This window comes from Phyllopteryx taeniolatus, chromosome 11 (genome assembly GCF_024500385.1).
Source record: "Phyllopteryx taeniolatus isolate TA_2022b chromosome 11, UOR_Ptae_1.2, whole genome shotgun sequence".
Lineage (NCBI taxonomy): Eukaryota > Metazoa > Chordata > Actinopteri > Syngnathiformes > Syngnathidae > Phyllopteryx > Phyllopteryx taeniolatus.
This window is the reverse complement of record NC_084512.1, coordinates 14395718-14423076: the sequence shown is the minus strand read 5'-3', so window position 1 is coordinate 14423076 and position 27359 is coordinate 14395718. Positions and strand designations below refer to the sequence as shown.

At 41.4% G+C, this 27359-nt stretch overlaps 1 protein-coding gene across 2 annotated transcripts in view; it reads right to left on the bottom strand.

The window, feature by feature from the left end:
• lmbrd1 (LMBR1 domain containing 1) overlaps positions 1 to 27359 on the bottom strand; it is a 72310-nt gene that overhangs the window by 36079 nt on the left and 8872 nt on the right. For both annotated transcript variants that reach the window (XM_061790190.1, XM_061790188.1), the window contains exons 3-7: positions 26454 to 26517; positions 12814 to 12911; positions 9953 to 10020; positions 8353 to 8441; positions 4204 to 4277 (exon numbers count right to left, since the gene is read on the bottom strand). In XM_061790190.1, coding sequence (XP_061646174.1) covers positions 4204 to 4277; positions 8353 to 8441; positions 9953 to 10020; positions 12814 to 12911; positions 26454 to 26517 — 393 coding nt within the window. The remainder of the gene's footprint in view (positions 1 to 4203; positions 4278 to 8352; positions 8442 to 9952; positions 10021 to 12813; positions 12912 to 26453; positions 26518 to 27359) is intronic.

The following is a 27359-nucleotide window of genomic DNA, read 5'->3' as shown; positions in this document are numbered from 1 at the left end:
AATATAAAAAAAAAAAAAAAAACAGGTGTCCCTCTGCTGGAGTCTACATTTGTAGCTCACACGTGCTCATTACAGTTATTTTAAACCCACTGCAGTTAATAATATTCTGAAACATCTTAGAGCAGGATGGTGGGGAGTGTGTCATGTATATGTGGGGTTGGAGTAAGTGTAAAAATCTGAAATTATTGAGAGTGACTGTTAAATTGGGAGAGGAGACACAGGCGTCCTTCACAAGCCTCCCCTTTGTTTATCCGCTTATAGTAGTTTGGCAGAACAGGAGGAAGCCCCCTACATTCTCAGTATCCTTTGATAAAGAGTCCAATGAAGTACCACCAAGCTAATTAAAACTGCTCAGGATACGGGTGCATGAGACTGATTTGAACAACCAAGCTAATGGCATCTCAATATATAAAGCTCTACATTAAATAGTCTTGTTGATATTGCACATAAAGCATTTACTGCATAGTAAATGCATGTTTTCATTGAGTCAAGATTTAGTTTTACAAGAATATTTATCTTTTGTTGCTTTCTAATATGTTTACCAAAACCCAGAAATATTTGCCTTAGGAAAGGCAAGGGAAGTTGTTTAAGATGAACTGTGGAAAGACATTTACAAATCAACTACTGTGTTTCTGTAATCTTAGAACAAATCTAAGAGAAAACTTTTGCTCATCTTGTTTTGAGGATTGCAAAGCAGAACAAATGTGTGGCAGTCGATCGCCAGAAAAATAATTAAGCCTCGTCCCTGACACTAATATAATTAACTGTGGAGCATCTTACCTGACACCTACTGAATAGCGCTGGGAAAGGTCTGTAAGCTTTTGACAAGAAGCTTAAAACTATTTCCCTACATGTCATGTAATTGTTTCAGTAAAACAGCACTACTTTGACAACTGGCCCCACCATATGCACATTTTAACAGGCGTACTTTAACCTCATGAACCTTTGTTAATAAATCTGTATTTAACAGTGTACCTCCATGCTTTAGCATATGGAAGATGGACACAATTGTCTATTATAATATTGCATTTGGACTGCAATATTAGTATTTTTTACTTTAAACTAAACGTGTTTAAAGAGATAGAGGATTGGGGAAATAAATTAAAAATCTATTTGAAATCAACTTTGTGAATTAAATAAGGCTGACAGGATTCCTATTTATTTATTTTTTTAACCTGTCCTGTTCAGCTGCATGGCCTTGCAGAATGGTGGCTCTATATACCTTTGTGCTGGAACAGTTTTGTTGTGCAACAGGGGAGTTTGAAATACTCCCTCTGTTTATTTTAAAATGTTTTAATTATTCTGATGTTTATTGAAAATGCAGCCAGACAGAAAAGGGTTTTAGGGAACAGACAGAGGGACAGAGTGGACAAGGGGACTAGGGGTGAAAACCAGAGAAGAACAATAGTGAGACACAGTCCAGATATTTGAACACAAGTAACATTACAACAGCTATTTGTAGATTGGGGTGTGGTGGGGCACAAATGTGTCAGCACCCGGCCTGGCGCCCGCCCCTCCATACCTGGTGCTAGTCCCCCAGGGGACCCTGAATGAGATATGAAGGTGCCCAATGTGCGGAGTATGTACAGTGTTAGTACTTTAAGAAAAAAAGTGCAGTGTGTGTTAAGTAAGAGGCTAGACTTCTGCGGGTATGGCCCGGCCCGACTGGTCGGCAGACCACAGAGAAGAGGGGGGCGACACCAAGCGACCCCAGCCCCGACCCCAGCCCCCAACCCCGACCCTGGCCCCAAACAACCCCCGACCTCAACTCCCCCAGGGATGATGGACCAAAAAAAGCCCGCACTGCTCAAATAAAGGGCACCCAAACTAGGAACATACACCCTCCCAGCAGCCCGCAGCACAGCCCAAAATGAATGAACATTCGACTTGGGGCTCCCCACAACCAACGCCAACATTAAACCCACGAACCAAAAGGCAATCAGTGTGGAAACAACCCAACCGACCCAACACCCACCAATCAATCACCAATTTAGCTAAAAGCTAAATACAGCATCACCAAAACAGCCACTTGGGACTGCCCCACCACGCCAAATGGTACACAAACGCAAGCTTCAACCGCCCCCTGCTCAAAGCCGACAGCCCCCCACCCCGAAGGGCACACACCGGAAACCAACACCCCGACACGAAAAGCAACTACACACAGCACCGCTGACCTTTCTCCCTTCCCCTCCAATGGATGGAACCAAACGCCACAAAACGCCAACCCCACCAACCTCCCCCCCCGATGAGGCACATGGCCAATGCCCGCGACACAACGGCCATGCAAACCCCATCCCAACCCACTGCGACGCAAAGCTGCCACGGAGAAGCACCAGCACAATGCCATGACCCCCCCCCCCCCCCCCCCAATCGCCGTCCACGCCAGCCCGAAGACCAAAACAAACGCCAAAAGCCACCAACCCACCACCCCGCCAGCTGTCCCAACAGCCGACACAGATGCACTCCACAGCCTCACCCACCCAGCCGACCAAAAGCCAACCCCACCGAAGACCCGCACGGCGAAGGCCGAGGCCCGCAGCGCGCCAGATGCCACACAATGCGAAAGCATCCCCGCACAACATAATCCCACCCCAAGCGCCACACCGAGGCGACCGGGCACCAACCTCAACAAAGTCAAGATACAATCCAATTCTTAAATATGGGAGAAAAAATATGACATTGCTCTGATTCATAAAGGGACCTTACCTATGCAGGTCAAAGTCGCAGTCTATTATTAGATCAGCAGGCCTTCAGCTTCTCAATTTGAGGTCAGCGTTTGCATATGTAAGTCGGAAATTATCGAGTACAAGTAAGGTCAGCACACAGATGAGCCAGTTGACCCTTACATCTATATGCTAAAACATGATTTTTAATGAAGTCACTGAGGTAATTTATATGGTAGGGTGGATGGATGGAAGGGTGGGTGGGTGTTTGGATTGGATGGATGGATAGTGAAGATACTTTTTGCTCCCTAATGGTGAATTCAGAGCTTCATACTGTAGGGTCTTTGTTTGCAATCTCCATGATCAGAGCATTAATCTGTATTGTAACTATTTAGTAGGAACAGTTAAAAACCTGGCAAGGACAGTTAGTTAAACAAGACAGGGAAGACAGCATTTCTTTGTAGTGATAAAATAGGTAGGGGTAGATTATATAGTACCATGGCTCGATTGTGACACACAGTATCAACAATATGAAGGATATAGTGTATATTCCCATCAGAGACTGCAGCTACTGTGGCAATGACGATATTAAAAAAAAAAAATTTACAGCACGTAATTGGAAAAGTATATGACAATCGAGGGGCAGTGCAAATCGAAGCACAGCTCAAGCCGCAAAATCTACTTGGTTATTAGCCACTCCATTAAAAACTGTGAGAACAGTGGGTAAAACCCCAGTTGAGATGGATTAGTGATGCTAAAGGAAGATAGCTTCTACAACTTACCAGGTTGTGTATTATTCATTTGGAGCTCCACATTCAATTGTTGTGTAATTTGTCAAATGGGACTATGGGGTCGACAGAAATTGGATAAATTGAGGTTGGCTGTCACTTCTACTTTCACTGCTTGGGATGATGCCCAAGCATTTTTCCCGTATTTTGGTTTTCCCCCTGCCCTGTGACTGACTGGCGACCAGTTCAGGGTGTAGTCTGCCTTTCGCCCAAAGTCAGCTGGGATAGGCTCCAGCGTCCCGCGACCCTAACCAGGATAAGCGGTGTTGAAAATGGATGGATGGATGGTTTTCCCCCAGGAATATTATAGGTTACTCCCACACTGAGAGATGTGCCACAACCTCCAAAGAATATTTATCATGATAAACTATTTTATTTTTTTAAATGGACAGGATTAACAAAAGCTATAGCAAAGTTACTTTTTTTCTGGTGGGGAAAAAAAAGAAAAATGGCAGAATGGTGACAACAAAAAAAGACACTAATGGAGTAATAAATGTATCTACATATACAAATAACATTTAATAAGAAATTGATAACGGTGTGGATTTCTCATAATTGCTCAGATGAAGATACATCAGTATGAAACATTGACCCCTAGATGTCCTCTACAGTAATAAGACTGTAACTGAGATGACATATATGTGTAAAGTTCAGCAAAACAATTCCACTGAAATACATGTACAATACAATTATGTAAATGCAGATATAACTCCAATACAGTCTCATGAAAAGACATGGAACTCTCAACTCACTGTGTAGGTGATCACTGCCAGCATCCCAATCAAGGTTAAGGAGCTGATGGAGAAAGCCAGAGCAGGTAGGCCATCTGCAAGTGGAAAGACAACTTAGCGATTGGAAAATGATTTCACCTTGTAACATCAACGGAACTCCCACAAGCACAATCATGCAAGAATATATAGCAGAAATCACAGTTTGAAAACAAACTGACATGACTCATCTGTCATTGAAGAAAATATTGTTTAATTTATCATTTGTTACTTAATTTTCTGTAAACCTTTAAAAAATGTTAATTAATGTTCTGTGTTTATTTTAACAGTTTCCACAGTAGGCTCAGCATCATAATGCCAATATGTTTGAGTTGAAGCTGTTAAAAAGAATTGCTGGTTTTATGATGCAGGTTGGCGGCACGGTGACCGACTGGTTTGAGCGTCAGCCTCACAGTTCTGAGGACCCGGGTTCAATCCCCGGTCCCGCCTGTGTGGAGTTTGCATGTTCTCCCCGTGTCTGCGTGGGTTTTCTCCGGGCACTCCGGTTTCCTCCCACATCCCAAAAACATGCATGGTAGGTTAATTGAAGAATCTAAATTGCACTTAGTTGTGAATGTGTGCGCGAATGGTTGTTCGTTTATATGTGCCCTGCGATTGGCTGGCGACCAGTTCAGGGTGTACCCCGCCTCTCACCCGATGTTAGCTGTGTGGAGTTTGCATGTTCTCCCCGTGCCTGCGTGGGTTTTCTCCGGGCACTCCGGTTTCCTCCCACATCCCAAAAACATGCATTAATTGGAGACTCTAAATTGCCCGTAGGTGTGACTGTGAGTGCGACTGGTTGTTTGTTTGTATGTGCCCTGCGATTGGCTGGCGACCAGTTCAGGGTGTACCCCGCCTCTCACCCGATGTTAGCTGGGATAGACTCCAGCACGCCCGTGATCCTTGTGAGGATAAAGCGGTACAGAAAATGGATGGATGGATGGATGGATGGATAATAGTTACAATAGCTAAAGCTTGGGTGGGATTTGTGGGACTAGTTCAGGGTGTACCCCGCCTCCTGCCCGATGACAGCTGGGATAGGCTCCAGCACGCCCGCGACCCTAGTGAGGAGAAGCGGCTCAGAAAATGGATGGATGGATGATGCAGGTTTTATGAAAAATTAATTCTGACTAGTAGGTATAAGGCGGCACGATGACGACTGGTTAGCACATCTGCCTCACAGTTCTGAGGACCGGGGTTCAATTCCCGGCCCCGCCTGTGTGGAGTTGGCATGTTCTCCCCGTGCCTGCATGGGTTTTCTCCGGGCATTCCGTTTTCCTCCCACATCCCAAAAACATGCGTGGTAGGTTAATTGAAGAATCTAAATTGCACTTAGTTGTGAATGTGTGCGCGAATGGTTGTTCGTTTATATGTGCCCTGCGATTGGCTGGCGACCAGTTCAGGGTGTACCCCGCCTCTCACCCGAAGTTAGCTGGGATAGACTCCAGCACGCCCGTGATCCTTGTGAGGATAAAGCGGTACAGAAAATGGATGGATGGATGGATAGTAGTTATAATAGCTAAAGCTTGGGTGGGATTTGTGGGACTATAAAAGTAAACAAGATGATGTCTTGAAAATGGAAGGCCCCAGGAGACGCTTGCTTCAAGTGTCTGTACATAGCAGTTGCAATTTAGTGATAAATTATGTCTTATGTGCATAGCATAAAAAGCACTATATTGTTGGATCTGTCAAAAATACTCCCACACTAATGAGACAAAATGGAAAAGAAGAAAGTGGAACTACATTTTACAGGCTACAAAAAACTGACTTTGATATTGGCTACACCTATCCATGTTTGTCATTGATATTTCCCTGTAATGTATTTTGAAAGGAACCGATGAGAGGAGGTTAGAATTACAAAAAAAATGTTACTGAGTTACTGTTCCTGCAATATCTTTTGAATAATGTGTTGCTGTAAAATCTTTTGTGAGGAAACATAGCAGGTCTCAGCTTTTGCTTTCAATATATACACAGATGAGAAGTGGTCCTAAAACAGCTTGATCTGGGAATATAAGTAAATTGAGTTGAGGAGTGTCACTTTGATTGAAGCATAAAGGGGACCACCCATCAAGCAAGGGCAACAGTAGGTATCACAGCAGCTGTCAAAGCGGGAGTTAGAAGAAGGGGATTGATGAACAGACTGATAGCCTCTCTCCCCTGTCAAGATCCCACCTGTCATAGGCTTCTGTGTTAAATGCTACACAGTTCTCGCTGTTCAGATAGCCCTCATGCTCTCAACAACAACTCCACAGTGCCGAGACCACCTTTCTCTACTTTGCTTCCTCCTTGACTGGGGGAGGGGGATTTGATTAGGGAATATTAAGTCAATATTCAGGGTGTGAGTAATGTGTGCTGTTTATAGTGCCAATATTTTTAACCGTGACTGTATAAAAAGACACACATGCTATTTTTCTACCGGACTGGCAGACATGAAACCAGACTAAACTTTTCCTGTTTTAGGTCAATTAGGAATACCAAAATTATTTGTATTTGCTAAATCCCAGAATAACAAGAGGATTTCTTTCAAGAAAATGTGTGCGTGTGTGTATGTGTGTGTGTGTGCGTGTATATATATATATATATATATATATATATATATAGGCTATCAGTCTGTTCATCAATTCCCTTACACACACACACACATACATATATATATATATATATATATATATATATATGCAACATTTTGGTCATTTTGGATTGGAAAATGCAGGGTAAGTTCATATTTTACAAGTTTCTCGAATTAGAATGAAATGCCGATCAAAATGAATGCATCCAAAATGCTATAACGTTGCTTCATTTTGTTAACTATTGAATGTTTTTTTGTTAACTATTGAATATTTTTTATGTTTTTCCTCTGAAATGAATCAAACAAGTACACAAGGCTGTATTGTGACCCATACTCCAGGAAAAAGTAGAAGGCTACAACCATGTGAATGACAAAGCATTGCAGTTTATGTATTTGTTGAAATTTGTCTGCATGTATGTATTGGAAAGAACTTATGACAGCGTTCTCAGGCACTGAATCTCGAGAGGTGTGAAAAGACCAAAATGCTCTTTTATGCAAATAAACAAACAACGCTAGAATAGAATTTCATAACATTTCAGAGGCCTTTCCTTTGTAACCAAAGACAACTGGGGGGAATACAACCACACCGGAGGAGGTAAACACTGTTTTTTGGTTGCAATCACCCAAAGATATTGTAAAAACAGTAAGCTATTATTGTATTGTACTGTACATATATATTATATTTAGAATTAGCAGGAACATTTGCCATACTAGAATGAACATCACTGTAAATAGATAAAGGTCTCTGGAACATTTGGGTGTAATGAGGACACTGTCATAAACCTAATATTTAAGTCATTAAGATCCAGTGACCTTAGTGAGCGGTCATAGCAAAGTAGTCAGCCGCATTATGTGCCAAACATTGCTTTCCTTTACACAATTAACCTCCCATCTGGAGAAGGTAGAGAGAGAAGGGGAATTATAACAGTGATTATCCTAATATTTCCAAAGAGGCAGTCTGAAAATTTCCCCCTGAGCCAAGGGAGGAAGGTTAGGAAGCATGTGTGGGGGTCCACGATTCTCAAAAGAGGCAGATGGTTCAGCTTCCTTCTTGATCTGCATATGGCAAAGGTCCAGAGGACTCCGAGGAGTTTACATTTGGCATTTTCCCCCATTAGAATGTATAAAAGCATATTAAGCAATGCTCGGTTCAACAAGTGAAGACACCTGCGGAAAGTGCTGTCACAGTTTTGGAATACATGTTCTATATTTTTACAGCAGCATTTTATTTAGGGGATGACACTTTAGGCCATTCCTTTCTTTAAAAATGAATCTTAAAAAAGAAACATGCTGTGAATTGATGGGACAATCATATGGCAATACAGTTCTTACTAAATGCATTCTACAGAATACAAATCATTTTCACTGCTTACTGATGTGTTACACAATTACAAACCAGCTATATGCTTATTTTGAAATTACATTTTAGACTTTTTTATTCCTGGAGAGACAATAACAAAAACATACAAATGTGTGAAATGAAAGTGAACATTTGAGTGATTTGTTAAACACACAGCAACACATTTGCTGACTACAAAGTCAGTCTATAAAAGAACAGTACTTACGACCGCTGCCAAGCTCCTCAAAAAGGTATTGAACTTTCTCCCACTGCGTAGCATTCTGTCGTGGTGGAGCCTCGAGTGGAACAAATGCTCTGAAAACACAACAAAGATTTACAATAATTTTGGCTTGGTTGCATATGTGTAAAAAAAGTGTTTTAAAAACTTTTGACAACATAAGAGTCATATAAGATGTGTGTTTCTTGGAAGAATGACCGCGCATTACGGTATACATTTCTTTTTTGTCTTTACATTTGCACAAGGTACCAATAACTGATCAATATCAAAGTTAACATAACGATGCCAACCACAGTGATATAGTATGGTACAGTAGCGCTACAGTGGCACTACACACTGCTTTCAATGTAATAGTTGACAATTGTCACGTGACGAATAGAAAAAAAACATTCATGATCTTTATCATGATTTACACCAGAGAAAGAATCAACAAATTGTTTACAGCTAATGTACAGTATGTACTACATATACATAATATACAGAATACAATACTGTCTTCTCTGTGTTGTTAAATTCATTAGAAGGTGCCACAGGAATTATATAATGCATCCCCCCAAAAAAACACCTTGCCCTTAGTTTCCATGTAATCTAGACAGGTAAAGGACTGTCCCTTGTAGAGCTGAAAAGTTTTCATCTCAATTGTATAGCTGGGGCAGTAAAAGGTCAGAAACCATTCAAAGGTAAACAAAGGCCTGGTAAGATCAAGCAAGAAGCTTCTGAGTGAATGGTCTCCCAATAAAATGTTGGTCTCTCCTGTTCAGGGTGAAAGCTACCATGTTGTTCCAAAGAGAGAGATTGAAACTATTGTCGGAACAAAACACCAACAGTTTTAAACCATGAAGCGAATAGTTGGATAAATTGCATCTACAATATTCGAATAGACCACTACATCGCTTTAGCTGAACTCAAGGCATCGGGAAAACTATTGCATTTTGTAGGTGTTGCCTACAAAAGAAATACACTTGATAATGTATATTAAAGATTTATTGAGTTACAAAACTACTTTTAGTTTCACGTAATTGTCTACTTGAAAATGCAACCAAACAATTGAAGTTCAGAATAAACTGATGACACACAATTTGTCTTTTAAATGGTATGCATGGCCAGAAAGATTTTACAATATAGTCATGCGGGGGGGAAAAGGACACCCTAAATAACCTTAAACATAAATATTTAACATCAATTTAAACAATACTTGAAGATTCAAGTAATATAAATAAGTACAACTAAAGTTTTTTTTTTTTAAACTATGTAAAATGTAGTAAAATAAAATTTTAATGAATGACTCCTTCCCTCAAATATCACAGGCTAAACTGCATTAAGGTGTGGTGTAAACTTTCCTCAGACTGATGTCAGAGACTGGAATAGGGTTAAAATAAGCGTTTCACTGAAGTTATTTCAGCGAAAGGGGGTAAATACTAGTTATTAGGGGGTAGGGTGTCCTAACCTTTTTCTCAGGTGGAATATGCATTTAAATTGATGTCAGTTGGTCAATGAGTAAAACAATGTAATTTTTTGTTGTTAAATTGACGGTTTATCCCTTTCCATCTATCAAGTAGAAAAAGAAGCCATCATGCATTTAACTTACCCAATTAATAGCAGCACCACACAGACAATGACAAATCCACTTGTGTACTTCACAGCGTTTTTGACTTGCTGCAATGAAATGAAAACAAATTAACTGGTCAATCATGTCCATAAAGACAAATATAATTAACTGTGAGTGTGGGATATAGGGTGGAAGGGGTTCAACTTCACAATCCATTAAGCAAATGAATATCCTTATATTCCAATTCTCCCGTTCATGCACAAATCCTTTTTTAAGCGCCTGGACCTGCACTTTTCATACATATGCGTATTCTCCCATCCAGACTTCTGACATACCCACCACGCATAAGCTGTGAACAAACGCAAACACACCAAAGAGGTATGATTCACTGAAAGCCAAGGCTGCCTTCAAATAATGGAACAAGGATTTTTCCTGATACTTGTGAATGTCAATGAAATTACTGAAAAAGATAAAGCACACTTTAAATTTGAAAACACCTTTTGTGAAACTGCTCCGCTAACACTTGAACTTTAAAGGAGAGCATGAATTTTTTATTGTGTATGAAATAAAGCCAAAAAAAAAGTAATAAGAACACTATGCTTATGACACAATTTATGTTTGGAGGTCCATCAATAAAAAAGGGGGGTTGCCTACTGTCCTCTAGACCAGTGGTCTCCAACCTTTTCTGCACTACACAACAGTTTCACGTTGACATATTTTAACTGACAGGCACAAAAATGTAAAAACAAATGATTTCATATACATCTCATTATTAAGCCATTGTGATGAATGTAGTTGTTGTAATTATGTTGTAAATATGTTGTAATCTACAAAATATAAATGTTTCATAAATAAAATGCGAAAAAAATTGAGAAAATAGCCATTACTGTCATGTAATTTTAAAGAAAAAATAAACATTGGGATATATATCATTATCAGGATCTAACATTTTGTATACCAGGATATAGAATTTTAGGATATAGATTTATTTTTTTTTCCACACAGTGCCACCGGAAGAGAATATATTTCACATTAGAGATGGGTATGCCTGAAACGATAATTACTATATCGACTTATCTTTTGATAAATAAAATGGACACGATAGTTTTTTCAGACTCGATAAATTGTCATTGTTGTGGTGAGCCGGCGCGCAGATCACACAGTGGGCAAGTTGGACGGCTACATCATTAACCCCTAGTGGCCTCATGGAATGCTGACGGACCAGTCCACTTTTGCCGGTGTTGTCCCAATACTCTACAGCCAAGGTCCATGTGCAACGCCTAGATTCACACAACAGAGACACTTAAGGGAAAGTTAACTGTTTGTTGTGTTCGAGCTAGCTCACAAGCAAACGACAAGGGAAAGTTAACAGTTTATTGTGTTCGAGCTAGCTCACGAGCTAACGACCAGCCTGTGAGCGAACGAGTTGAGGTAAGCAGCTCGCTCCACCGTGGCGATGTCGTTGAAAACATCAGAGCTTTGCTCCGAGTTTGTGTGTGTTAGTCCCCAATTAACACGCATAGGCACTTTAACTGTTTATTAAGCATGACCTCAGTGGCACGCGATTTCAGACTACTACTTCGACTACAGCGAACATCAAGGTATATTTGATTGAGAGATGAACGGCTTGTCTTCAGCGGACCAACCACACGGTAGCCAGCTTTACATTGAGACTTTTTTTGTCATTCCAATTGAAATCCTTCTGATTGAAGATATCTGGTCAACTGTTTCGATGTGAGGGGATCAATTCCAATCAGGTGTATACATATGCACTACATTTAATCGGAACAGCCGTGTGACAGAGGCACGTCGTCGTGAACGTCACATCATTTATCAAGATGGAGGTCCGTTGTCTATTCAGCAAAGAGTAGGGAGTGTTATCATTCATTTAAAAAAAAAAATGCTTGATAAAAACAACGTAAGTAGTTAAAAACAAGATCTACATCACATACGAGCGCCGTCAGGAGCCGCCATATTTACGCTGTGCGTAAACAATGACGTCACCATGCATTTATGTCGAGACGAAGCATGTACAGATAGAGCGCTTCCCGGTTCTATTCCAAATGACTGCATACAGGGCGTAAATTTACTACTGATCAGTTTGGCAAAAGGAATATTCCACCCCTGTGAAACCAAATGAAATTCCATTCAGATTCGGCATGCTTATTCTGACTGAGGTGTTTATATGGAGCATTTATTATAGTTAGAATAGAGGGCTCCATGTAAACCAGGCTGGTCTTGCAGCTCTTTATACTTTATTTCAGACCCAGGGGGATCCATATCACAGAGTAAAGGAAAACTATTTAATAGAGAAACAAGAGAGGAAATTATATAACCCCAATTCCAATGAAGTTGGGCCGTTGTTAAACAAAAACAGAATACAATGATTTGCAAATCATGTTCAACCTATATTTAATCGAAAACACTACAAAGACAAGATATTTAGTGATCAAACTGAAAAAACTTTATTGTTTTTAGCAAATAATCATTAACTTAGAATTTTATGTTTAACACAACGTCCCAACTTCATTGGAATTGGGGTTGTAATAACAACAATATTAACAATACTGATTCAAAAGCAAAAAAATAAATAAAATAAACAATAAAAACTAATAAAGGCGGGCCTTATTTTTCACGATTTCAGAGGCATTAAAAAAACATTGTTTATCGTGATAGTTTTTGGGAGAAGATATCGTCTTAAAAAAATGTGTCATGACAGGCCTAGAGATGGGTGGTGTTGTTCACTTTGTTCTACATCATGACCTGCATTATACTACACAAATGCCTGTTAACTAATTAGGATATCTTTTGATCCATGTTGACATAATACCCCTCCTTTACGCACAGGCACACAATAAGGAACTCTAGTCACAGTCACAACTGCAAAGGTGAATTGTTACCGAGCATTTGTTGACATTGTCATCATCTCTTTCTTCATAGTAGAAATAAACGAAAGGTATCCACAGAAACACACAGAAGAGGATGATGGAGTAAAGTGCTGTGGACAGAAATAACATCAAGAATTAGTCTCATACATCCCTTTGACCATTGTCCACATGAAAAACCGCAAAGAATGCCCAAACACTTAACTACATTTCTTGGTAAAAAAAAAAAAAAAAAAACTTTCTTGTGACACAGACACTTGCAATTTAATACATTCTCTCAGGAGATAATTAAGCATCAATAAATATTACTCCTCTCACAGAACCTTGAAATTGTTATAACATGTACCCGGTTAATCCAATTGCAATGATGTGAAATTTCCCTTGACAGATTAAAACGCACCAGTGAATACATGCCAATTAATGTTTGAGAATATATTTCACCTTTTCCATATTTCCACAAGCATACACTACTACAATTATTCATCTCAGTCAGATTATTAAAATATAAAAGTCAAAAGCTAATGCGAAGTGTTTTCACTTTTTGCACTCCATTTTAGACCTATATACAGTAGCTTTTATAATTTTTCCACAAAACATTTTTTGGGGAATATTTAAAGATAACTCTTGATTAAAAATGTTAAACAATAAACTTTTTTTTCCAAAACAAGTTAAAGTATATTTATAAAGTATATAACGCTCCATGACATCACGGAGCTGGGGCGTATACTTTCTAGCGCGAGTTCCCTCCCCCACTATATAAGGACAAAATGACGTCATTTCATTTCGTTTCGTCATTTCAGTTGAGTGTTAGCTGTGCTTAGCTTCGATAACAAGACCCATTTACCACTCCAGCGTGCAGTTAGCAAGCTAACGATGGCTACACCCCGAAAATGCGTCTTCACTGGATGCCTCAATTTACAGAACAGCTCGGTAACGTTCTTTTATGCTCCCAAAAAAAGAGGAAATAAAAAACAATGGATTGACTTTTTAAAGACGCGTGGATGGCGAGCGGAACATTAGCACCACCATTCGACTATGCAGTCCACATTTTAGGATGGATAGTTTTGTAAACTTTCACCACAGACAACATGGCTTCGTGGCTAACTTGATACTAGTGAATAAAAAAGCGATGGATTGACTTTTTGAAGCCGCAGCTGGCGAGCTGAACATCAACACCATCAGTGGACTCTGCAGTGCGCATTTTACGATGGATAGTTTTGTAAACTTTCACTAGAGACAACATGGCTTCGTGGGTAACTTGATACTAGTGAATGGGGCATTGCCGACTGTCTAACTACCTGGGCTTCCTCCTACCGTCCCGCTGTCATCAGGTGCCGTGTTCGGCTGTGAAATTACAACATCAACAACGGGGGTAAGTTTACTTGTGTGCTTATTTTTATGATTATATTCCACAATAACCATTCGATTTTGAAGGCTTGTTAACATTACTCATCTCTGTGGTGTGTCGCATTTACATGCCATTTTTGAGGCATGCTTAGTAACACTTTAATAATACCACTGCTTGTATAGAGTCAACAGTACTTTTCCTGTCCTCAAAGTGATCCAGCAATTTATCCAGCAACAACTTATCAAGTTTGAGCGCTATTTGTGTCTCAATTATCGCTTGCTACTGGCATGTTCAACATTGCATCGGGTAGCTTTTTTTAAAAAGCATACAATTGCCAGGACATTTTCAATGTGACTGAGCCAATACAAAAAAAAGTGCCGTGAAAAAGTATTGGCCCCCTTCTCAAATTTTATTCTTCATTTTTGTATAGTTTCCCAACTTTAAGTTTAAGATCATCAAACAAATGTAAATATCAGACAAATACTGTATAACCCAAGTGAACTTAAAATGTCGTTTTAAATGGTGATTTCATTCATTAAGGAAAAAAACTATGCCAAGTTACCTGGCACTGTGTAAAAAAAGTAATGGGCCCCTAAATGGAGTAACTGCTTGGGCCATTCTCAGCAGCAACAACTGAAATCAAGCGTTTTCTATAACTGGCAATGAGTCTTTCACATCTTTGTGGAAATGTTTTGGCCCACTCTTCCTTGCAGAATTGTTTGAATTCAGCAAAAATGGAGGGTTTTCGAGCATGAACTGCCTTTTTTAAGGTCATGCCACTGCATTTCAATCGGATTAAAGTCTAGGCCACTCCAAAACCTTAATTTTGTTTTTTAAACAATTCAGAAGCTGACTTGCTGGTGTATTTTGGATCAATGTCCTGCTGCAGAACGCATGTGGGGTCACGAACCGATGGCCGAACATTCTACTTCAAGATTTTCTGGTAAAGAGCAGAATTCAGGGTTGCATGAATCACAGTCGTCCAGGTCCTGAAGATGAAGCACCCCCAGACCATCACACTATTACCACCATGTTTGACTGTCGGGATGATATTTTTTTTCTGAAATGCTGTGTTACATTTACACCAGAAGTAACGAGACACACACCTTCCAAAAAGTTACAATTTCCTCTTGTCAGTCCATAGAATATTCTCCCAAAAGTCTTGGGAACCATTCAGATGTTTTTTGCAAAGGTAAGATGAGCCTTTATGTACTTCTTGGTCAACAGTTTTTTGTGCCTTGAAACTCTGCCACAGATGTCATTTTCCCCCAGTCTTATCCTTACTGTTGAGCCATGAATACTGACCAGAACTAAGGCAAGGGAGTCCTGCAGTTCTTGAGATGTTGTTATTGATATTTACATTTGTTTGATGATCTTAAATATTAAAGTGGGGAAACTGTGCAAAAAAAATAATTTTAGAAGGGGTTAAATACTTGGTACTATGTACCATGGCACTGTATATTGATATCGACTGATATGAAATTTTTTTTTGGGTGTGGTTAGTACACAGTCATTGCCATAAATAGAATTTTACTAATAACTGGCATAATAATTTCTTTCTGTGTTTCGGTTTTCAGCCTTGGTTTCCTCATGTTAATTTTCGGCCATGAATTTTTATTTTGGTGCATCACTCGGATAAATGTAACCAATAAAGCAACAAAAGGTCAACGATAATAATAATAATCACAAATAATGAACTGTAGACAGCGACAAGTGACAAGTGTCCCGCACTGGACTTGTGTTCGACTTCAAAGGTTCCATAAAAATGATTCCAGGTTAAGATGACAGATATGATACACAGCTGCAAACCTGTCTGTTAAATAGCAAATACTATTGTAGTCCCAATTGTATAGTTACTGTAACAAACAATATATTATCCCTAACATTTCTCGTGGAAACCATTTAATTCACAGCATCAGTAACAGACTTAAGATTTTTAGAGTATCAACTATGTACGGCCTCCAGCGGTTACAAACACACACTTTTGCAAAATGGGCTGCCGCAGACATAAATGTCATCTGTTATAGTTGCTTGCTTTTCCCAGCTGTGATTGTGACAGGACATTATTTTCAATAAATATGTGCTTATTGCGCCACTAAGGTATCCATTTACACTCATTTACAACTTGATAAACTGAGTTTAGGATGATGCGGAGAGCCAATAAGTGCAAGCGATACTCAATATGCAGTCGCTGGCATATGCTTGTGGGTTAAGGCAATGGGTCAAGTTAATCATAACACCATGAATATTAACATACTGAGAGAAAGGGTCATACTGGATTACCATACATCATCCATTACTCTCTAAGCAGATCTTCCACAGGGTCGGAACAAATGGCTGGGGATAAAAGTTTAGCACATTTATCCCCCCTGACAAAGCAGAGGACAATATAATTAAATGTGCTCGTTTACAAGTTTCTATGTTTTGTATGGTGTGTTGCATTTTACTCGTGGGGAATGAAAAGAAAAAGACACATTTGAGCAAATTCTGCATCTCATGTATGTAGATATAAAAGCCTGTGGGTGTTTAATGAGGATGCAGTGTGAAAATAGTAAAAAATGTGTAGTGGATCACAAATAAGGTAAGCACTATCAAATATATCACAAGCTTTGGAAACCCTCGCAGAGCCGTATAAGGCTTAATGAGAAACATCAAACCCTTGTTCTCACCTTACTGTGGCCGTCCACAAGGGTCCTAGACTCTTGTCCCCTGCTGACAGGTGAAATATATTACATTTTATGTGAAAATGTAATGCCAGGGGACATTTCTCTCTGAGACGCTCCCTGACAAAGGACTCCAGAGACTGATGAAAATATCTGTCTATGTCAGCACTTCCTGGGAGGTATGGCACTATGACAAGAACGTGCATCTCTGCTAAACATTAGTGTAATACCATGTGGCTAAAACTGCATGAGAAAAGGTTGGAGGGGTTTAAAAAGCCCATTAGTATTTTTCTCAGGGGCCTCATCAAACAGAGACTATTGTTAAAGCTGCTCATATTGTAGAAAAAAAACTCATGACAGTGGCCATATACATTTTTGTTATTTTTAGCATATAATAAGTTGCAGTAAAATGTGTTCTAATGTTACAATCCTGCAGTAAATATATTGTAAAATTTTGAAATCTGCAACGATCTGGAAACTTAACACATTTCAGATTTTTCTATAGTACTTCCTGTTTTTGTTCCCAGTCCCATTGGGTTTACAGGACAATCAGCCTTATTCACCAAGTTGTTGTAAACAAAGGGTTCTCACTAACATATACCATTAGACTGTTTAACCTCTACTCATACTTTTATGACTGTAAATTAAGAAAAAGGGCGGCGCGGTGACCACCTGGTTAGAGCCTCAGCCTCATAGTTCTGAGGTGCGGGGTTCGATCCCCGGCCCTGCCTGTGTGGAGTTTGCATGTTCTCCCCGTGCCTGCGTGGGTTTTCTCCGGGCACTCCGGTTTCCTCCCACATCCCAAAAACATGCATTATTTGGAGACTCTAAATTGCCCGTAGGTGTGACTGTGAGTGCAAATGGTTGTTTGTTTGTATGTGCCCTGCGATTGGCTGGCAACCAGTTCAGGATGTACCCCGCCTCCTGCCCGATGATAGCTGGGATAGGCTCCAGCACGCCCGCGACCCTATTGAGGAGAAGCGGCTCAGAAAATGGATGGGTGGATGCATGGATTTCGGCCATTTAAGAAAACACCTGTTACCTGAAAGGCTATTTATATATTCACTAAATTACTTTTGAATTGGAACACTGGCAACATGTCTGTAGCAGAGCTTAAATTTGTCATACACTAAGGTCTCTACCTTATTATATAGCTTTATATAGCTTTGGCACACACCAGGAAGGGACATGTGTGCTTCTACAGCATAATGCACCATATTCCTATCAATGAAAAAAATAATAATACAAGTTTGAATTTGTTCTAATATTTAAACAAAAACATAAATAAATAAGAAAATAAAAGCAGCAGATGCAGTTGTGGTACATTTAAAAGAGGACAGCATCCTTTCTAGCTCATCTTCTGCAAATGGCATTGAAAAGGAGAGAGAAAGCCAATGATTTATTTAGAGGGCCCAGGGGTATTTTGCCCTTTTGCTTAGGGGTCTTCTACACCATTGCTTTGAAGTAGTAAGCAATCGAAGAATATGTAAAAATGGACAGAGCCGTGAGACTGAATGACCTAGCTTGCTTTCAAAGTCAGGCTTCATCAAAGATCACAAAAAACTATTTGGGCTCGAAAACTAAGTGTGTGTTTCGATAACAGCTGTTCATCCCCTTTTGTCAGGCTGACACACACATGTTGTGATATGTATCATGAACAGTATTTGTCAGTAATTGTTGAAATACATTATCAGTCTAAGGTTTTAGACACAGTTTCTCATTCAATAACACTAGAAAATGTGTCCAAACTACTGACTGGAAGTGTATAAAATATTTGTAAAATAGCTAGTCTGTTACCCGCCACTTTAACCAGGATAAGTGGTGTTGAAAATGGATGGATAGTTAGTCTATTATACCTGTCATATTCCATTGTGCAAAATAAAAAATAACTCAAATGAAATGTAAAAAATGAAAAGAATTATGCTGATTAAGTCAAATATGCAATTCTAAAGAAAAAAAATAGAATATCAAATATGCAAATAGGCAACTTAATTTTTTTAACGCAGTTATACATTGCATTCAGGTTTTGTCTTGAGGGGGAAAATGGACAGAAGTGCCATGTATCTGTAAAAAGAAAGTGAACTTAAAAGGTTTGATTTGTGAGGGGGCTCTGCATCCAACACACATGGAGCTTGGTCTCCACCTACTGGTAAATAGAAAAGTGAAGTGGCTCTTCAAAACATTCTTAACAATGTATTGAAATGGACATTAAAAAATGTAATATTAAAGTGTTGCTAGGCATAAAAATTATGTATTTGCTCAGTTTCAACTAGTAAGTCCTCCTTTACTGTATGTTAGAATGGTCCCCATTGGCAGGGGATATGAACATCGATCACCCCTATATGACATTGCAGAGGGCACTGGGAGCTCTGGTTTAGGAGGTTAAAGCTCCAGTCTTGAGTTCCATTACCATCATCACACTTCCCCTTTTTGCCCTCACTGGTAAACCTTGTGCTGGCGTCACAAAACCAAAAACGTGTGTTGCATTATATTGTCACTAAGTTGAAAGTCAGAATTGCCGAGGTACACAGTGATGTCATGCACAACAACATGTTGAAAACTAGATTTACTGACAGAGCCGTGTTTTTGATTTAAAAGAAAAGAGTAAAAACCCATATTCTGTAATGTGACTGCCAGGGATTCTGACATTACCTTACACTGCACTTGGTCAAATCAAACATCTACGATCTAGTTTGGCAATGAAATAGAAAATTCAACCACTACATCACATTCTTGTCATCAATTTCAAGGATGTTAAGAAGTTTGGTTCCTTTCTCCATGGAGTGTAAGATCCATGGAGTGTAAGATCTCTGCATCATAGTTGCAACACATTGTTTGAGAATAGAGATGAAAGGCCAAAATGAAAATATGGTGTGGTCTATCACAATTCTCTGACAATACCCAATGATTTGCCACAATTACTGATAAACATTTTAGCTCGAGCTAAAAGCTGACAGGGGGAGCTAGAATTCAATAAACTGTATTCGTCAAATAAAACATAACCCCAACCTCAACCCCTATCCTTAACCAAGGTCATAGCAGGTAAAAAAAACATCTAAATTACAATAAAGGCAGGAGAATTGAGCTAGTGGTTTCTGAAATCAGCAAAATGTAAAAAGATGTTTATATTGTTTGCATTGAAATTATAAATTTGTCATGAAAATGAACAGTTATTAATACAACCATCTGAAAGTTAATTCACCATAAACTTGATTCACCCTGGGTGTGTTTGGATTAGCGCGTGAGTGAATACATCATCAATCAGTCGTACATTTTGATGACATCAGTCTTACATTGACAGGGATCTGATATATCCATCAGATTTTGCTTATCTGCTGTCGTGACCCACGTGGGAGAAAATAATCTGAAATTAACATCCATCCATCCATTTTCTGAGCCGCTTCTCCTCACTAGGGTCGAGGGCGTGCTGGAGCCTATCCCAGCTATCATCGGGCAGGAGGCGGGGTACACCCTGAACTGGTTGCCAGTCAATCGCACATACAAACAAACAACCATTCGCAGTCACACCTACGGGCAATTTAGAGTCTCCAATTAATGCATGTTTTTCGGATGTGGGAGGAAACCGGAGTGCCCAGAGAAAACCCACGCAGGCACGGGGAGAACATGCAAACTCCACATAGGCGGGGCCGGGGATTGAACCCGGGTCCTCAGAACTGTGAGGCTGACGCTCGAACCAGTCGGTCACCGTGCCGCCCCTGAAATGAACAATGTAGTCCAAATCCAGTTTAAAAACGGCATGTGACAGTGTGACATGGCAACATAAGCGGTCAGTGGAACAAAAGCTAATGTCTTAGAATGAACTCTTAAACAGATAGTCAGGGTCAAATACTTAAAACTACTAAACCTAAAAATTGCATCCCTTGATGCACGACAAATTTAACTGCTACCCAACATACTTTCCAGACAGTTTCGCCAATAATTGAATGAAAAGACAGAAGGGTTATATCCCTCAAGACAAAAACTCCTGAATTATTCATGTATTGCGTCTGAACGGAGTAAAGTTTATATTTGAGGGTATGTTCAATCTAAATCTAATTTGTATGTCTAGAGGACAATAGATTGCAGTCCCTTGAATGTTGCATTAAAGCGCTGAAAACAGTCTTTGAAAGCTAAAGTTTTATTGTCGTATAACCAGTGGAAGTAGTTCATTGGATTGAGCTGTCTAAGCAAGGAGACAGCTTGTCATTTCTTAACAGACGGTGCATAACACTGTTGCTTGGAGGCACTTTAGGCTAGCAGCTGTTGGAAAATGTGTGATAGTGTCTCTGGAATGGCTGAATTTGCTGTCATCAGAGACAGCAGCAGACTCAAAGCCAAACACGCAGGCCAATCATGGAGACATTTCACTCCCACTATAGTTTTATGTTAGCGAGTGATAAGCAAAACAATCTAGCTTGTCACCCTGTTATTGTAATCATGGACAAATACTCTTATAAACATCATGTGCTCTTCTGGAGACCGTGTTCTTTCATGTTTTTTACCCTCATGCTGGATTGGATATGTACTATATATCCATCCATCCATCAATTGTCTTCCGCTTATCCGAGGTCGGGTCGCGGGGGCAGCAGCCTCAGCAGGGAAGCCCAGACTTCCCTCTCCCCAGCCACTTCCTCTCGCTCTTCCGAGGGAATCACGAGGCGTTCCCAGGCAAGCCGAGAGACGTAGTCTCTCCAGCGTGTCCTGGGTCGTCCCCAGGGTATACTCCCGGTGGGACGTGCCCGGAACACCTCACCAGGGAGGCGTCCAGGAGGCATCCTAAACAGATGCCCGAGGCACCTAATCTGGCTCCTCTCAATGCGGAGGAGCAGCAGCTCTACTCTGAGCCCCTCCCGGATGACCGTATCTCTAAGGGAGAGCCCGGACACCCTGCGGAGGAAACTCATTGTCGAGGATGTTTTCGCTACTTTAGGACAATTTTGATGTGCTCAATCCAAATACCACGTTGGTTTTGCTCAATCAGGGCAACTTTTTGAACTATGAAAAGGTTTTTTGTTTACATGTACTGGATATGTATTTTCGCTTTAAAGGCTCAAATAAACGGAGGTTCATGCCGTGAATTTTTAACAATGATGAGATAACATCCAAATTACAGGTACTTACTTTTATCAATGTCTACTATTCAATTTACAGTAAGCAAAGTTTGTAAAATTTCATTAATAAACTGTTAACAACCTGCCATGAAAACCTGACCTGAACAAGAGAAACAGATGTAATTTTCAAATTCAGCGATGTAAAATTCTGCTAAATCAGGTGGAAAAACATAGACAACTTAATAAAAAATAAATAAAATTGTAACCCATTGTTATTTTACCATTGCTAGTAGAGTGGGGAAGTTAACCACAATATATCCATCCATCCATCCATTTTCATCCGCTTACCCGAGGTCGGGTCGCGGGGGCAGTAGTTTTAGCAGGGATGCCCAGACTTCCCTCTCCCCAGCCACTTCATCCAGCTCTTCCGGGGGGATCCCGAGGCATTCCAAAAACAGCTGGGAGACTTAGTCTCTCCAGCGTGTCCTGGGTCATCCCCGGGGTCTCCTCCCAGTGGGACATGCCCGGAACACCTCACCCAGGAGGCATCCAAATCAGAAGCCCCAGCCACCTCATCTGGCTCCTCTCTATGTGGAGGAGCAGCGGCTCTACTCTGAGCTCCTCCCGGATGCCCGAGCTTCTCATACTATCGCTAAGGGAGAGCCCTGTGGAGGAAACTCATTTCGGTCGCTTGTATCCGGGATCTTGGTCTTTCGGTCACGACCCACAGCTCGTGACCGTAGGTGAGGGTATGAACGTAGATCGACCGGTAAATTTGCCTTTTGGCTTAGCTCCTTCTTTACCACAACAGACCGGATACAAAGTCTGCATCACTGCAAGACGCTGCACCGATCCGTCTGTCCATCTCCCGTTCCATTCTTCCCTCACTCGTGAACAAGACCCAAAGATATTTTAACTACTCCACTTGGGGCAGGATCTCATCTCCGACTTGGAGACGGCACTCCACCCTTTTCCGACTGAGGACCATGGCCTCAGATTTGGAGGTGTTGATTCTCATCCCAGCCGCTTCCCACCCAGCTGCGAACCGCTCCAGTGAGAGTTGGAGATCACGGCTTGATGGAAGCCAAAAGAACCACATCATCTGCAAATAGTAGATATGCCACCAAACCGGACCCCCTCTACGCCTTGGCTGCGCCTAGAAATTGTGTCCATAAACAGTGACAAAGGGCAGCCTTGGCGAGGTCCAATCCTTACCGGAAATAAGTCTGACTTACTGCCAGCAATGCAGACCAAACTCTTGATACTGGTTGTACAGGGACCAAACAGCCCAAATCAGGGGGTTCGGTACCTCATACTCTTGAAGCACCCCCCACAGGACTCCCCGAGTGACACGGTAGAATGCCGTCTCCAAGTCCACAAAACACATGTAGACTGGTTGGGCGAAGTCCCATGCACCCTCGAGGACCCTGCCGAGGGTGTAGAGCTGGTCCACTGTTCCACGGCCGGGACGCAAACCACACTGCTCCTCCTGAATCTGAGATTTTACTTTCCGACGACCCTCCTCTCCAACACGCCTGAATAGACCTTACCAGGGAGCCTGAGGAGTGTGATCCCCCTGTAGTTGGGATCTTAAAAAGGGGGGATCACCACCCCAGTTTGACAATCCAGAGGCACTGTCCCCGATGTCCATGCGATGTTGCAGAGGCGTGTCAACCAGGACAGCCCCACAACATCCAGAGCCTTTAGGAACTCTGGGTGAATCTCATCTACCTTGAGGAGCTTTTTCACCACCTCGGTGACCTCAACCCCAGAGACAGGAGAGCCCGCCTCAGAGACCCCAGACTCTGCTTCCTCAATTATGAAGGCGTGTTGGTGGAATTGAGGAGGTCTTCGAAGTATCCTCCCCATCGACCCACAATGTCCCGAGTCGAGGTCAGCAGCGCCCCATCCCCACTATACACAGTGTTGATGGTGCACTGCTTCCCCCTCCTGAGACATGTTGGACCAGGATTTCTTCGAAGCCGTCCGGAAGTCTTTCGCCATGGCCTCACCGAACTCCTCCCACGCCCGAGTTTTTGCTTCAGCGACCACCAAAGCTGCATTCCACGAGGCCAGCTGGTAGCCATCAGCTGTCTCAGGAGTCCCACATGTCAAAAACGCCCAATAGGACTCCTTCAGCTTGACGGCATCCCTCACCGTTGGTGTCCACCAACGGGTTCAGGGATTGCCGCCACGACAGGCACCGACCACCTTACGGTCGCAGTTCCGGTCGGCCGCTTCAGCAATGGAGGCGCGGCACATGGTTCACTTGTACCCAATATCCCCCGCCTCCCCAGAACATGAGCAAAGTTCTGTCGCAGGTGGGAGTTGAAACTCCTTCTGACACGGGATTCTGCCAGACGTTCCCAGCAGACCCTCACAATACGTTTCGGCCTGCCACGTCGGACCGGCATCTTCCCCGACCATCGGAGCCAAATCACCACTAGGTGGTGATCAGTTGACAGCTGTGCCCCTCTCTTAACCCGAGAGTCCAAGACATGCGGCCGCAAGTGCGATGACATGACCACAAAGTCGATCATCGAACTGCGACCTAGGGTGTCCTGGTGCCAAGTGCATGTGTGGAGACCATGAACATGGTGTTCGTTATGGACAATCCGTGATGACCACAGAGGTCCAATAACAGAACACCGCTTGGGTTCTGACTTGGGGGGGGGGGGGGGGCTGTTCCTCCCAATCACGCCCTTCCAGTTTTCACTGTCATTGCCCACGTGAGCATTGAAGTCCCCCAGCAGAACGATGGAGTCCCCAGCGGGAGCGCTCTCCAGCACCCCCTCCAAGGACTCCAAAAAGGGTGGGTACTCTGGACAGTTGTTTGGTGCATAGGCACAAACAACAGTCAGGATCCGTCCCCCCAACCGAAGGCAGAGGGAGGCTACCTTCTCGTCCACTGTGGTGAACCCCAACATACAGGTGCCGAGCTGGGGGGCAAGAGGTATACCCACACCTGCTCGGCGCCTCTCACCATGGGCAACTCTAGAGTGGAAGAGAGTCCAACCCCTCTCAAAAGGACTGGTACCGGAGCCTAAGCCGTGTGTGGAGGCGAGACAGACTATATCTAGTCGGAACCTCATACACCATACACCAGCTCGGGCTCCTTCCCTGCCAGAGAGGTGACACTCGAACCAGCTTCTGTCACCGGGGTTCGGATCGCCAAGGTCCCTGCCTTCGGCCACCCCCAGCTCACACTACATCGAACCCCTATGGCCCCTCCCACAGGTGGTGAGCCAATGGGAAGGGGTAATCACAATATAATAAATATAATAAAACTAAAACAAATTAAAACTATCCACTACTCAAAGACACCCAAAGGACATATTGTATCATGTAGAGCAGTGTTTCTCAACCACTGTGTCGTGAGCACTCTTCAGGTGTGCCGTGGGAAAGTAAAAAAATTTACGTAATTGCTCCAAAAATTATTTATTTACAAGAAATAACGTATTTTTGTTCATCTATTTATGTCAGTGAGGCATAGTGACAGACAGAACAAATAAATGATATTCTATTAGACGGCAGGAAGTACATACAGTAATTAATGTATCCACTTTTTGTGACATTTTTGTTTGCTGGTGTGCCGTGAGATTTTTCAATTGTAAAATATGTGCTTTGGCTCCATAAATGTTGGAAATCACTGATGCAGAGGCACAAGAAGGTGTCTGCAGAGTGACCCTGTCATCTATTTGTATTAAAAGTATTGCTGGAATGAACAGTTGTGTAGTGCACATTGAGTGTTTTGACATTGGCATCTGTAACTGATGGTGTCATGGTTGACTCATCTGACTTCGGCACGGGCAGTATGGATCTGGTTCCTGTTTCGGCCACAGTAAGATAGGCTAGGCTCCAGCTCCCTGCAAACTCTAAAATCTATTTAAAAAATCTATTAATTAATTAATTTGTCGCAGGGAGTACCATTTCCTGTTCTATGGTAATCATTACACATTTCCTCTTTGCCATCATTGGTACCCTTCTGTAGTGGTCTAATGAAAATGAAAAATAAGATAATACTTGTGTTAGATACACCCTATGCCCAACTATTAATCAAAAATACCAAATAAGTGTTATTGAAAGAATGACAGTCAATGTCATCACTTTGCCTGTGAATGTTGAAATATGTATATTACTATGTGTCATTATGATACAATGGCAATATGTTGATAATTATTCAGAGTGAAGTAATTAAATCAACTGTGAATTGGTCAGTTTTAATCACTTTATTGACAAAAAGTGGGTCCTTGGCTTGGAAATTGTGTTTGATGAGGTGATGAGATGAGAGCAACTATTTGAATAATGCAATGCATCAATGCAAACAACTGTAGGGGTAAAAGGGTGTTAACACTGTGAGAACAAAAAGAAACTTGTGAGGCCCAGAGTCAGACCGGATAAGATTTATGTGTCAATGAATAACAGACCGCAGCTGTTATGATGAACATAGAGGATATTCAGTCGCAGTTCATAGAGGAAAAAAATACTCGAGGACAGAAATACACTCTTAATTTGAAAATTCATCCGACACAGCCCCACTTTTTATTCACACATGTAATCTACTAAAGTGGAAGGATAAGGGAAAGCACTCACCGTAATATCCATACAGGACAGTATCTTCAATCTGTGCTCTTGTCTCATTGTTTATAGCCCAATCCTGGATATTGAGGAAGAGTATGACAATCAAACATATTGAAAATATCAGATTTGTTTTATTAAGTCAAACCAACTAAAAAAATAGCACAATTACAATAACAGTTTTTGTCTGCTGATGTTGTGTGAAAACATCTGTAAATATCTGTCATGTGTCTCACTACAGTACAGTAGAACCTTGATAAAACTGACCCCGATATAACGGATATGGGATAAAACGGCCATCGAAACTGAACAATGTGTCCAAAAATAGTTTCCAATTTGTCACTGAAAATGCCGTTGACATAAGTCTTTAGTACCAGAATTGGCCACTGTTGTTACCTGGCGCTGTGATGCAATGTAGGTAGAGAATGGGACTGACATACTGTGTACAATATGACTAGATACAATTCCATAAGACGTGCCTCCCGTGCCGAAGTGGCGGCCATGTTGAATGCGGGTCATTGACGTGGTGGCCATGGTGTGATGGTTATATCTTGTCTATTGTGCATAGACCGCTGTCCAGAAAGAGAGCGGCATTGCTGTGCCGTTAACAATGAGGAATTCAAAACACGAAGCTGGAACATGCTATTTCTGTTCAGTAACAGGTTTTTTTTTTTTGCTTGTTTTTTTTTTTTTTTTTGTCAAGCCGTTCGCCTTAGCCGATTTGAAACTCGGAAGCACATTAATTCCTTGCGGCTCATGAAAGTGAACATGCCTATGATGAGTACTGTACGTCAACAATGTCACTATGACCAAGCACACCGGCGTGGTAAGTTTGAATAAAATGTTAAACTTTCCAACAATTTCAAGGTTTTTACCTTTTTTTAACGATAACTTTGTCCTGTACTGGGCCAAGAAAAAAAA